General features: G+C 43.4%; 1 protein-coding gene across 1 annotated transcript in view; it reads right to left on the reverse strand.

The window, feature by feature from the left end:
• Window positions 1-13882, reverse strand: part of ERN1 (endoplasmic reticulum to nucleus signaling 1) — a 64908-nt gene that overhangs the window by 14334 nt on the left and 36692 nt on the right. The window contains exons 4-11 of the mRNA XM_082212421.1: window positions 13045-13123; window positions 8986-9058; window positions 7878-8000; window positions 5744-5845; window positions 5373-5634; window positions 3032-3110; window positions 1719-1875; window positions 652-770 (exon numbers count right to left, since the gene is read on the reverse strand). Of these exons, the coding sequence (XP_082068547.1) occupies window positions 652-770; window positions 1719-1875; window positions 3032-3110; window positions 5373-5634; window positions 5744-5845; window positions 7878-8000; window positions 8986-9058; window positions 13045-13123 (994 nt within the window). The remainder of the gene's footprint in view (window positions 1-651; window positions 771-1718; window positions 1876-3031; window positions 3111-5372; window positions 5635-5743; window positions 5846-7877; window positions 8001-8985; window positions 9059-13044; window positions 13124-13882) is intronic.

Below are 13882 nucleotides of genomic sequence, written 5' to 3' on the forward strand. Positions count from 1 at the left end.
TATAAAACATTATACATATATATATTAATACTCCTTTCTTAAATGGGGCTCCCTGTGTTCTCCCACCTAAGGGACCGAGATCTTCCACGCCTGCTTAGCTTTAGCTATACTGCTGCATCCGGTGTTCCTGTGCTGTTCACAAAGCCCACGAACTCACACTAATGAGTTTGTACTGAGCGGCTTTGGACGTTACCCACCTAGGCAGGAACAGGGTGTACAAGTTCCCCCGCTGCGTCTGAAAGAACATCGCATCTAAAATACAGCCTTCACACTGCTCCCAGCTGGGAGACCCACAAACTTCCTGGTTTGGGGAGAACGTAAAGGTCGTATTTTGAATGAGATATTGTTGCAGAGCAACAGAAACAGAGGCCGATGTGTGCACCTTGTTCCTTTGAGGCATGGCAAACATCTAAGCGAGAAACACATCTGACTGGAAAAATTAATGGACGATTCCCCCCGCCCAATCTGTTTAAAAGCATGCTCAACAAAAAAGCGCATCCTGCAATTTGCACGCACATGACTGGGGAATCTCATGCAAATCCTGTCTCCCCCACCTCATTCACGCGCATACGTTTTACACAACGTGGAATGTATTCTGTGATGACACTTTCCTATTGACGCCGTTAAACGAGACCTCGTTGATTCACCAACCTCTTCAAAAGCAGCTTTGTCCGAATCCGCCGGGATCACATTTTCGTGCCGCTTTGGCAAATTGCTTGGGAATTTCTCCAGGATCTTTGTTGGGGCCGATAATGGTGTTTCGTGGTGCCCTGGAAACAAGAACGTGCTTTCTGTTATTCCCAGGAGGAAAAGATGGCCTCACTCGCCCTGCTACACTCCCCAAGCTTGGCTTGAATGCACCCGTCAAGTCCGATACTGCCTCTTGCCAATCTGGATGGAGGGCACAGGCAGGCATAAGTATGGAAACTTATCCCTAGTCAAATGCAGAAACTGGTTCTTTGATATTTTGCCTTTGGCCCTGCCCACTATTGGTATGTGGCCCTTGGGAAGTTTCCCTGAAGGGAAGGTGGCCCTAAGGTTGCAAAAGGCTTCCCAGCTCTGATATAGGGGCCCATTTAGCTATCACTGGCCTGCTAGTTGGATAAACACATCCTCTATGAATTTAATAGCTTTCTAAAGCTAATGGCCATAGAATCGTAGGGCTGGAAGCGTCACCTGGTCCAAACCCCTGCAAAGAAGGAATCTTTTCCCCAACACATGTATTGAACCCACAACCCTGAAATTAAGATGGTCTGCCAACTGAGCTGCATATTAGTGAGTAATTCGTGATGTAGTTGGGAATTTCCTACAGTTAACTATGTACCAGTACGTATTAAACTTTGGCATGCATTTTACCTTTACCTAATCCACTATCATGTCTTGTAGCGATGGGCCGATAACTATACAACTGCAAGCTTCATACATCCAAAAACAATTCCTGTAAAATGGTGTGTTAACTTGTAAATTAATGGATTTGCAAAATGCCTGCTCAGTAATTTTTTTGTTCTTAAGTTCTTGCTCATGATATCTTATGGTATGAGCAAGGCATGACTGAATATTTAAAATCAAGAATTTGCATTTTGCATATCCCCTGGTAAATTCTTAAATCAAACCCTTAAATAAATCTGAGGATATAATCTGCATCTTAAAATTTGAATTCTATCCACCAGAGGGCAGTGCAACACAGAAAAAAAATCCTGATGTTTACTTCCTGATACCTATTAAAAGCCAGTGATTCCTCAAATAGCGCAAACTGTTCTTCTGTTTAAATCCGGATGAAAACTTCAGATCTGTACTGGGGGTGATAACACACTCTTCAATTGTTACGCCGTGTGTTTTGGGACCCTCAATCAGCGGTATGGGACTTCCCCGGGGCTAGAGAGAAAGAGAGAGGGAGGGAAATTGTGCAATGACTTCCTGTTCTTTGAATGCAGTAATGTCACACTTAAAAAGATAACAAGAAATTTTTAAATTTTATTGGGTGTTCATTTTATACCACGGATGTTCAAGCCGATTTTTAACGTATTAACAGATGTTTCAGGCAAACAATGAGCTCAAAGAACACGGGCCATAAAGGCGCCTCTGTTGTTGACATACGGTAAGCTGCTCAGAAGGTAATTTCATGTATTTTATTTGGGTCATTAATTCAAGCCTGGGCATTGCAAAGAAGTACTTTAGCCATGCTAATTATGGGATAAGACAAAGACCGTTTCTGAGTCTTGTACGGGAAGGGCTTCACTGATGAAACTGCTAAAATACTTTTAATAGATTAAGATTTGGAGAGCAATTATCAAAGGAAAATGATGCAAATCCATTTACTTTTTGTCATTAAAGTGACACCATGGTTGCCACAGCTACTGCATCTAGACCAAGCTTGTAGAACTCGCTCCTGAATGAGATCTGAACATCACAAAAGACTTCCTTATTCCAGCAGGCATTTTAAGTCAATCTTCGGTCTGAGGATAACTTTGTATTGTTTTAATTCTCTGTATGGTTCAGTTTCATGTACACTGCTTAGAATTGCTAATGATTAAACAGTTTATAAATGCCTTAAAATAATAAGCAATTTACCAGTGTCTTTTTCTGCTTCCCCCCTATTTAAAATGGCCAGAATTACTCTTATCTGCTTGCTGAACTCATGTAGCTTGCTTATTCTTTTTTCCTTTGAACAAAATAAGCCTTTGATTCTTGTCATTTACACGAATAAAATATTTCCCCACAATTGGGACAAATGATTAAATAAATAAATAAATAAATAAATAAATAAAATTTACCCTAAGGCATCTATTCATTCGTTTCATTTTTGTAATCACTTCCAATGATACATCCCAATGGGACCGATCAATTAAAAACCATTTCACACCCAAGACAGATACCGACAGGCACACTGTAGAAACTGGATTATGAATTCCCATTGCGAAGAAATGCAGGAAAAGAGCTCAGGTTCCTTTCTCTGTGTTTTTTTTTTGCATCTGGATTCCAGATTCTGAAAATTGTCCTTCCTAAAGATGAGGCCTCTTGCCCAGCTTACCATAATAGCCACTCCTTCATGAACCATCGATGGCGATGCATACAAGCCCGTAGAGTATTTCCCTACGTAGAGGGTTGGCCTAGAAGGGAGACAGGAAGAAAATATTACAAAGCCTGCCGTTTACTTCTTTATTTAAGATACAGTCGTACCTTGGAACTTGAACGCTTTGGCTCCCGAAAAAAATCGACCCACAAATGAGTGTTCCGGTTTTCAAACATTCTCTTGGAAGTCGAACATCCAACGGAGCTTCTGTGGCTTCTGATTGGCTGCAGGAGCTTCCTGCAGCCAATCAGAAGCCGTACTTTGGTTTTTGTACATTTTGGAAGTTGGACTCCCAGAACAGATTCCATTTGACTTCCAAGGTATGACTGTACTTCTATACTTATTTTTTCGGTGAACCCGAAATGGCTGAGAGACAAAAGTGTCACCATACATATACAGTGGTACCTTGGTTTAAAAACAGTTTAGTTTATGAACAACTTGGATGAAGAACGCTGCAAACCTGGAAGTAGGTGTTTTGGTTTGTGAACTTTGCCTTGGAATAAGAACTTGTTTCGCTTCCTGTTGAGTGTGTTCCATTTGTAAATTGAGTCCTGCACTGCTATGGGAAAGCGCGCCTTGGTTTAAGAACGGACTTCCGGAACAGATTAAGTTCATAAACCAAGGTACCACTGTATAACACAACCACCTGCAAATATCACTATATATATTGCATGATAACATCAAGCTGAGCAACCGGAAATATATACACAAAAAGGACCAGGTGTTTTGGGAAAATGAAGTACAAAATATCACAAACAGCTGTTAACTAGGCCCAAATGTTCCAAGGGCTCAGTCTATAGTGACAGCCACAAAACCCGTTTCCATGTTTTACACCAGTGCCATTCATCTGTATGGGCTACAGCAGTTTCCTGTTTGCATGTCTGCATTCAAATCTGTATCTCCATTTTAAGCATTATGAATTAAATATGGAAATACAGCTGCTGCTTTAAAAAAAATGTTTATAGTGCTAATTACTTGACTTGGGAGGGCTGAACCCAAACTCTGCCTTATTAAATTCCATGGTGTCCCTGTATTTTGAAACTGCGTTATAGTCATACCTTGGAAGTCGAACGGAATCCGTTCCAGAAGTCCGTTTGACTTCCAAAACAGTTCAGAAACCAAGGCACGGCTTCCGATTGGCTGCAGGAAGCTCCTGCAGCCAATCGGAAGCCGCGACAGACGTTCGGGTTCCAAAGAACGTTCACAAACTGAAACAATCACTGCGGTGGGTCTGCGGCGTTCGGGAGCAAAAACATCTGAGCTCCAAGGTGTTCAACTTTCAAGGTATGACTATACTTTCACAGAAAGATCTTGAAATATCAAATAAAATCTTTGAGCATGACTGCAGGATAGTAAACTGAATTGTGTAAGTGCTGGTTTTTTACGGCGTATTGTAAAAACAAACATACAACTCTTCTTTTCTTTACTTAAACGTTCGTATATCCTGATCTCCTGTCACTCCAGGCCTTCCCAGATGACAAGAAGCCAAACAAACCTATAGAGGTGCTAGTTCCAGTCCAGGAATAATAGTGAAATATATTCCATGCTACGGGGGGGGGGGGGGATAGCTATGCTATCGCTAAGTAAGGTCATTGGCTGACTTTAAAAAATTGACCTGGATTCCTGTGGATCTGCCTATCTCATTTCAGCACCCCCAACACCTCCCAGTCACTATGAGATGTTGCACATGGATCAATGTGGTGGGGTCCCTGAAGCAAGTCTTTGGATCACAGTCATTATTGTAAGAACAGGGAAGAAATACACTATGGGAAAGGAGAAGCAAGAGTCTACCAATATATTTAAAGGGCAGGGGAGGGGAACATTCACAAAAAGCAGGGCAGGGTTGTGGAGCAGGGATTTTGCTAGAAGATTTTAACCTCTCAAGAGGCTACTGATACATGACATATTCCTCAAACAGAAATCGAATGATTTCGGTTTCAGGAATATCCCATTACACCCATCACATCTTGGATTTCTGTTTGGATTGTATTTTTGGGGTGGTTGGGTACTGAGGCAGTCTGGCACTAAAAAAAAAAAAGACTGACAGTAAAACAATCATTTGGAAAAGCCCTCTGTGAACATGCAAATTATTTAATATAGGGTGATTTTGTTACATAAGCTGCAGAAGCAAAGTGTACAATTATTATTTTTTTAAAAAAATCATAGGTTACTTGCAGGCAATGGGAGACCACAGTGAAAGCACGTTTTAATTCCATGCTAGATAATAACCAAGTTGACCTGACACAATAAACACATTTTTTAAATAATACCATTTAGGAGGGGCAGAAATTGTACTCACATCAATTTGCTTTTGGCCTCTGTTTCTTTGGGAAAGGGATACTTCCACTTAGTGATGCGTCCAACTTCGCCAGACATGAAGGTGAGATAGCGCAGGGTCTCGATGCCCACATTTGTATGCATCACTTTCCACAACCCTTCCCGCTGCCAGATATAAAAGGCTACAACAGGGGAGCCGTAATTCTGGATCCACAAGACATCGCCTGACTCGCTGTCCACAGTGACCACCAGTCCGTCTCCGTTAGATGCAAAGTGGGACATTTCTGCAAGGTAAAGAGATGCAAGCAATCTCACGAAGCCTTTGCGAACTCATGGTTATATGAAATGTACAGTATTAGCATTTCAGCCTGAAATTAGAACCCCAGGTCTTACTATATTGGACGTCTTCATCAGGCAAGGTGGCTGCGTAGTCAAAGTAGGTGGCGTTCCATCGTAGCTCCTTACTCTTGGTATCGTACATGGTGATGGTGTACTCTGTTCAAAAAAAATTCCCAAAATTTCAATTCATACTGTGTGAAACAAAACAAAGCACCCACCTCTCTTGCCAAAAAAAGTATGCGGACATCTTCACATCATTGTATTTTTTGCAAAATTCTTCCCCATGATTAGCAGATTTAAACACCCACCCTGCAGTATTTTGAAAAGAAAAACTGATTCCTCTTATAATTTGCTACTCAATTTCTGATTACAGTGGTACCTCGGGTTAAGTACTTAATTCGTTCTGGAGGTCCGTTCTTAACCTGAAACTGTTCTTAACCTGAAGCAACACTTTAGCTAATGGGGCCTCCCGCTGCTGCCGCACCGCCGGAGCACGATTTCTGTTCTCATCCTAAAGCAAAGTTCTTAACCCGAGGTACTATTTCTGGGTTAGCGGAGTCTGTAACCTGAAGCGTCTGTAACCTGAAGCGTATGAAACCCGAGGTACCACTGTATAGCCTTTTTTTCCAGTTCATGAAACTACACGTCTGCCTCTGAATGTGGACTAGCATCTGTCTTAAAAGCTAGAATCTCACAAATCATGGCTGAGCGGCACCTCCTGCAACCTTCAAAGCGTATTTTCCAGTTTCTGAGACTGCGGGTTGAGGAGCCCCTGGCTTCTGCGCTGTGACTAATGATATGGTTACAAGACAGGATCTTGCACTACTGAAAAACGCTATCGAGTTCAGAGACCAAAGGCCACATTCAGACAGGAACATGCAGGCGTTTTGGCTCCCACACCCAGCAACATAACATACTTGAGGTGCCCTCTCTGCAAAATGGCCTGCTGAGGGTCCTGGGAACACAGGAAGTTAGCTTTATATCAAGTCAGACTATCAGTCCTTCTATTGTCTCCTCTGACTGGCAACAGCTCCCCTGAGATCTCAGGCAGGGACAGAGAAGTCTTTGCTATCACCTGTTACCTGTTCTTTCTTTTTTAAAAAAAAACAGGCGATGCCTGTAGGGATAGAACCTGCAACCAGCAATCAAAATACATGCCGTTAGGACTGAGCTATGAGCCCGTCTTCCTAGTTCACTCCATTCTTAGCAGATTTCCAGGTAAGTACAAGCCACCAACGTTCAGGCGCTCAAGAAAAGTTATTGCTGCTCCCTCCCATCCCACACCCCTTGTGGCCAGCCAGACTCGCCTCTTTACTTTCTAGAAATGAACTGAAGTAATGACAAGCTACATTGGACCTCCAGGCTAAGAGGCAGCCTATTAATAAGGTAAAAAAGGTAAAGGTAAAGGACCCCTGGACAGTCAAGTCCAGTCAAAGGCGACTATGGGGTTGCGGTGCTCATCTCACTTTTCAGGCTGAGGGAGCCGGCGTTTGTCCGCAGACAGCTTTCCGGGTGACGTGGCCAGCATGACTAAACCACTTCTGGTGCAACAGAACACTGTGACGGAAATCAGTGGTACCTATTTATCTACTTGCACTGGCGTGCTTTCGAACTGCTAGGTTGGCAGGAGCTGGGACAGAGCAATGGGAGCTCAGTCCGTTGCAGAGATTCGAACCGCCGACCTTCCGATCAGCAAGCCCAAGAGGCTCAGTGGTTTAGACCACAGCGCCACCTACGTCCCTGCCCATGAATAACACCAGATACAAGTGGGCAGGGGGCTACCACTGCCTTCCCAGGTTCCCAGCTGCAGAGGGTGGGCCACTGTGGCCAAGAGGATGCTGGGCTAAATGGATCCTCCCTGGCCTTGTTCAACAGCCATTTTGACAAGACCCAATTAGTTTGTGGATGACGTGGGATAACTTGTTTCTGCCTGAATAAAATAAAACGACGAACAATTCACCAAAGGGCGAGCAGCCATTGTAAGCTCCGTCGAATGCATGCAAACGGCACAGTCCCATTGTTAGGTGAAAGTTAATGATTTTTTAGCATGAAGCCTTCATCTAGATATGTTAAATAAACTTCATTGCTATGAGCTTATTCCTTTCAGGTCTGGCTGGCTTGGCTTTCAAAAGCTACCTTTGAAGCAGGGGAGAGGGGTTTTTTTTTTTTGTGTGTGTGTGTGTGTTACCTGTTCGACCAAGATACAGGAGAGATGTAGACGGACACAGGCTTTCGGCAAATGAAGAAGTTAAGGTCTGCTGTTTTTCCCCTGTCATGAGGTCCACCACATACCAGCTGTCTTGCTTCTTTCCTAAATGGGAAATATCAACATTTTAGTACTGCTAAAATCAATTCTGAAAACACCCCGTTCCTCTGTTTCCTGCCAACCAGCAACTGGCTACTCAGAACATTGCTTTTACAGCACAGTGTGCTTTATGGTAGAGCTGGAGGTCACGTTCCTTTCTAGGCAACCTTCTAGGGGCAACATCGCTGGTGGTGGGTGGGGCCAGAAGCAAAAGTAGGCGGAGCACATATCACTCTGTAATTCCAGTTGGGCAAGCAAGGAGCCCTATCAGAGCTCAATGATGCATGCTAGCCATGCAAAACTACTCAAGGAACTGGCAAGGGCTGTTGTCTGTGACTCCAGTCAATGTGCAGAACGTAAAATTAAACCCAGCTATCCGAAACCTACATGGAGATAGCTCTGGGTGGTTTGGCTAAGACAGAGGTCTATTTTAAGCATGAAAGATTATATACACACAAACACGTTTAAAAAGACCAGGGACAAAACAGTGTGTCACAGGTGCTTTTGTGTGGTTGTAAGGAATCAAAGGTAAAAGGTAAAGGGACCCCTGACCATTAGGTCCAGTCGTGGCCGACTCTGGGATTGTGGCGCTCATCTTCAGCTTCCGGGTTACGTGGCCAGCATGACTAAGCCACTTCTGGCGAACCAGAGCAGTGCCGTTTACCTTCCCGTCGGAGCGGTACCTATTTATCTACTTGCACTGGTGTGCTTTCGAACTGCTGGGTTGGCAGGAGCTGGGACAGAGCAACGGGAGCTCACCCCGTTGCGGGGATTTGAACCGCCAACCTTCTGATTGGCAAGTCCTAGGCTCTGTGGTTTAACCCACAGCACCACCCGCATCCCTAAGGAATCAAAAGCTAGGCGTAAATACCAGAAAATACCGATGGGGATAGAAGAGCTGGAAGAGGGGAAGTATTTCCATGCAACAACGTCTGTGACAGTGTCCTAAAATACACTCAAGTTAACTTTTAGGAAGCGAGTGGAGCCTTACCCATGTACAGAATTCCATCTGAACTGCGGCAAGGAGATGCTTGAACTAGCTCAGGAATGGTGAATGGCAGTTTCTGGAATAGAAATATTCACTTTAGCCATCTCAATTTCATATTCAGCATTGACCGAGATTTGCAAGATAACAAGAAATCAGCAGCGAACGCCATTTCCAAGCGTGCTGTCGTTCTAGGGTTGAAGGAGTTTAGGGGTTTGCCTGCTCTGGCAGATTAATGTACGTCAGGGCTATTTGGGCTTATCTGCGATCTGCAAGTACCCTGCGTCATATGACACGACAAAAGGCTTGCATCGGTGAAGCTGTGACCTGGATACCTTTCCATTGCTACAACAACATATCATCGCTTCAAGTTCAAACATAAAAATTCAGAGATGGCAATTGCTTCTGAAGGAAGAGCTCGATGATGTTCCTTAGTCCCCTTAGTTCCACTCCGTTATTGAAAATGGAAGGTCTGCTATTCTCTCCCCACACCCAACGCTATTACATATTGCAACACTGCTCACATGTCCTAGATAGAATCTGGGTCTCCATTTTGAGAAATACCACAGGAAAGAGAAACAGATGTTATCTCCCCCCCCCCTTCTCTCCCTCCTAAACGTTCAAATGTGCATTTTTTACAAGAAGTGGGACGGGGTAACGGTGACAATTTAGGCGCCACTTGCTCCCACGAAGCCCCAACACATAGCATACTAATATGGAACAATGAGCAGAAAACAGCCAGATATAAATGCATTTTAGTACCACAGAAACACAGACTGACTTTTAAGTATTTGTGTGTTGTTTTTTTTAAAGGATCACGTTTTCCCTCCTCTCCATTTTATCCTCACAGTGTACGTTAGACTAAGAGGCAGACCGGCCCAAAGAACCTTGATCTCCTCAGTCCATGTCTGATGTTTCCTCTACCACACCGACCAACCAAATCTGACATCTCTCTGGTCCTGAGAGAAGAGGTGGGAGCCAGGGCTCACTACCCTTCTGCGCTGATTTTGATATACTTATTTTATTGCAGAAGTTCATGGCCGATGTGCAGCAAGGAGATCTTGAGAGCACTGATGCTGCACTCACAGAATCACAGAACGGCACATCTGGAAGGCGTCCTGAGGGTCATCACCACCAAGCCCCTGCCAAGGCTCCAGCAGATACTCTTAGGATAGGGTTTGTGTATCTAGGTGCCTAGGGCACATGGCCATCACTCAAGTAGTCTCAACTAGGGCCAGGGCCTTTTCAGTACTGGCCCTGACTTGGTGAAACGCTCTGTCACAAGAGACTAGGGCCCTGCGGGACTTGACATCTTTCTGCGGGGCCTGCAAGACAGAGCCTTTGGCCTGGCCTTTGGTTTGGACTCAGTCTGTCCCTTATGTTTCCCTCCCCTTATGGTCTTGATTTATCGGCTATTTTAAAATGAGGCTGCATTTTAAATTGCATTTTAACCTGTATTTTAAATTGGGGTTTTTTTCTTCTTTTCTTTCTTTCTCACTCTCTCTTTTTCTCTTATTATGTTATTACTGTGATTTTATTGGTGTTAGCCGCCCTGAGCCTGGCTTTGGCCAGGGAGGGCAGGGTATAAATAAAATTTATTATTATTATTATTATTATTATTATTATTATTATTATTATTATTATTTTATTTTTATTATTATTATTATTATTATTATTATGTCTGTGCAGCAGAATGACATGTGTTAGGCTCCATGCATGTAAGCCACTATGGAAACATGAAGCCCAACAAAGGGGTGCCAGACAGACAGGCAGTAAGGGCAGAGTAGCACAATCCTGATCAATGTAGGATCTGAACGCCTGCACTGAGCTAAAGCATACCCTCCAACATTTCATAGGTGAAAATGAGGTGTTTTGTAGGCTTGCGGCATCCTTATTCTCACACCAGCCTCACCTCTCCCCAGTTTTTACTCAAGAGATTTTATTTCTAATTATAATGGGGGGGACGGGACGACTAGGGTTGCCATTATTTCAAAAAGTGAAAAATCCAGAAAGAAAAGTTGTTAGAGTTTTGCCCAAAGTTGTTGAGTTGTGTGTTTGTTTTTTTGCAAAATCTCAAGAGAGAGAGAAAATGAACGACAGTGCCGACACAGGTTGACGTTTCAGCGATTTCCATCCACACTTGTTTCCAACGGCTGATTGCCGGCTATTTCTGGGAAATTTTGGACGTAGGGTAACCCTACAAAAACTCAAGAATTTGCAACTCCAACATCTCTGTGTGCGTGTGCATGCACACACGCTTTTTAAAAAAATGCATCCTCAAAGCATTAAAGGTGCATAGCCACTTCATTCAACTCCCATGCTTGTGAGAAGGGTAAGAATCCTTTCTTGTGCCTAGCAGTACACATCAACAGCAGACTGCATATCTTCCTGAAGAAACTGGGGAAAGCGCTAAGATCACAGGTGCATTTTACAGCAGCTTGTAAGCACTGTGCAATTTTCCTTTCTTTGTGGGAAGATGTAAAAAAAAATGTAGTGTAGCAGCTACCCCCAGGACCTTAATGTACTTTCCAAAGTCCAGAAGGGTGCCCTTCCACTATGTAACTTTTATCAACATTCAAAAGGGCAGAAGAGATCAAAAGAAAGAATATTCAGGAAAAGTCTGCCACCTACACACACAAAAAATGGGCGCATCGGGAACACAAGCCACTGCCATATGCCAGCTCCATTGCTCATGTAGCCCTTGCAGAGACTCTTGGAAAGAGAGAGGTCTTTCTACCTGGTTCTTAACAACAAGCAGCCCTGGCAATACCAGGGATTGCCTTGTGCATGCAGGACACTTTGCTCCCTCTCTGTGTTTTTTGGTGCATGCGAGAGAAAATATTTATTTGCTGCAGCTATACTGAGGAAGTTGTAACAGATTGAGGAAAAGAAACTCACCCGAAGCCATTATTTATCTCTTTTATTTCATCACAAAAAACTGCAGCTCTGAAGCAACTATGCAACGAGTGCCTGTAGGGATGTCTGATCATGGCTGTTTAACACTCCATCTATTTGGAAAGAACTACAGAGGCAGCATGACCTGAAATTAATACTGGAAGCAATACAAAATAAGGGACCCAGGTATTCCTGGAATAAGTTGTAGTTCTTGACAAGGTTGCTTAATAGTGTGATTCCTTAAGGCTGTAATTAAGTGCCCAAGAACTGGTTAATCTCTTGCAAATTGCTGCATGTGTAATACAACTGAAAAATTATCCAAAGTGTCTGATAAGACTCCCGTAAACTAGACATATTATAAAGCCAGAAACATGTTCATGAAGCTCACAATGAACTCCGTAAAGGGTTCGGTTCCTTCCTGCTCTTGCAGCAAGTGTCTGGGAATCCAGAAAAGCTGGCACTACGATGTGGGTGTATCAATTCTTGGAAACAGGTTCCCAAAGTTGGTGCCAAAACTTGACAATCTCATTAGCTAATTGCCAAAGTAGGACATGATTCTGGTAAGTGCAAGAACTGCCTAAATCTCTGCACGACGTGACTATCAATGGATACGTCTGCTGCCTAGAGGAATAGTAAGTAGATTTGTTTGTGGGTCTGTTCCTTATTTGAACAAAGAACGCCACACTCCCTGGTTATGTTTGCATACGATGCATCTTTTCCCTTTCGCTACACAAGGCTGATTCTCACGTAACACCAAAGGACAACTAGGCTTACAATTCTTCCTGCCCTTTCTTACCCCCATCCCAGCCTGTTCCAATTTTCCCATCGAACTTCCAAGTTCAGGCAAATCTCAAGTTTGCAGTTATGTATGAATTGGTGAACTATGACATCCTTGGCCCCTGAACCAGAATGGGAAAACTTTCAACCACAAGACTAGATTTGTTCACATGCACTGGGATATACATAGGTATAGGTAAAGGATGTTCTTTGAAGGATAGACATGCTTCTTTCTGCAGAGTTACTTTTTAAAAAAATCAAAGCTGGTAGAAAAGACATGCTCTGAGCAGCAGGGATAGCCTTTGAGTGTGCTAAAAGAAAGCATGGTTTGTGTCGCCGTGTGTCTTATTCTAGTGAAACAATGCAGCTATTGTCTGATTAGGTTATACGTACGGTCAAGCCTTCATTATTCTTGCCACCAAGCGTGTACAGACTTCCATCATTCGGATCGGGAAGAAAGGCTGGTCTAGGACTTAAGAAGTTATTAAAACAGCAATTAATGTTGTGAATTGGGGGTGAGCACAACAGTATTCCGTTTTTGCTTCCTGGTGAAGGCAGCTACTTCTCTCTCTCTCTCTTTAGGGGAGAAAAGTAAAATGTGATTTATTTATTTTTTAACTTGGCACAGCACATGAAACCACCAGAGATCCAGTCCCATGTGGGACGGGATAAACACAGTCATTTTGCAAGTAACGTGCCACCTTTCCATTGATGTTAGTTTAATGACTCTGTTCCAGTCTTCAGTGCTCCTTCCTGAAAACATTCCTTTATTTTAAGTACATTGCTGTTTCCATAAATCTTCAGATCTAGTACCACAAAGGGCTGTAATTTGTTAGCTGACAGAAGAGTACAAATCTAAATGCACTTTATGGCTAAGGGTCTTTATTCTCACCCGAATAATTAAAGTAGAATTCTAACTACTGATTTAAAAAAAGGGGGGAAGCCCTAATCTACACATGCAACTAGAGAAAATAATAAGAGTTCTGGGGTGCAGAGCAAGGCTGCACAACTTCAGATTGAAGGATGCCATTTTGAATGCTCTCTGGTATGAAAAACATCACCCAAGTAGAACAAAAAGCAAAAATGCTAGAACTCCAGAAGGAAAGGGTTTAGCCCAGCTGGGGGCAGCCCAAGGTGTTTCAGCACCTGCCACACTGCCAGGGTGTGGCGGGGGGAGCTCCACAACCACCCTGGCAGCAAAGCTGAGAAGCGGAGTGACCCCCCCCCCGTA

The sequence above is a fragment of the Podarcis vaucheri genome, assembly GCF_965113315.1.
Source record: "Podarcis vaucheri genome assembly, chromosome: 2".
NCBI lineage: Eukaryota > Metazoa > Chordata > Lepidosauria > Squamata > Lacertidae > Podarcis > Podarcis vaucheri.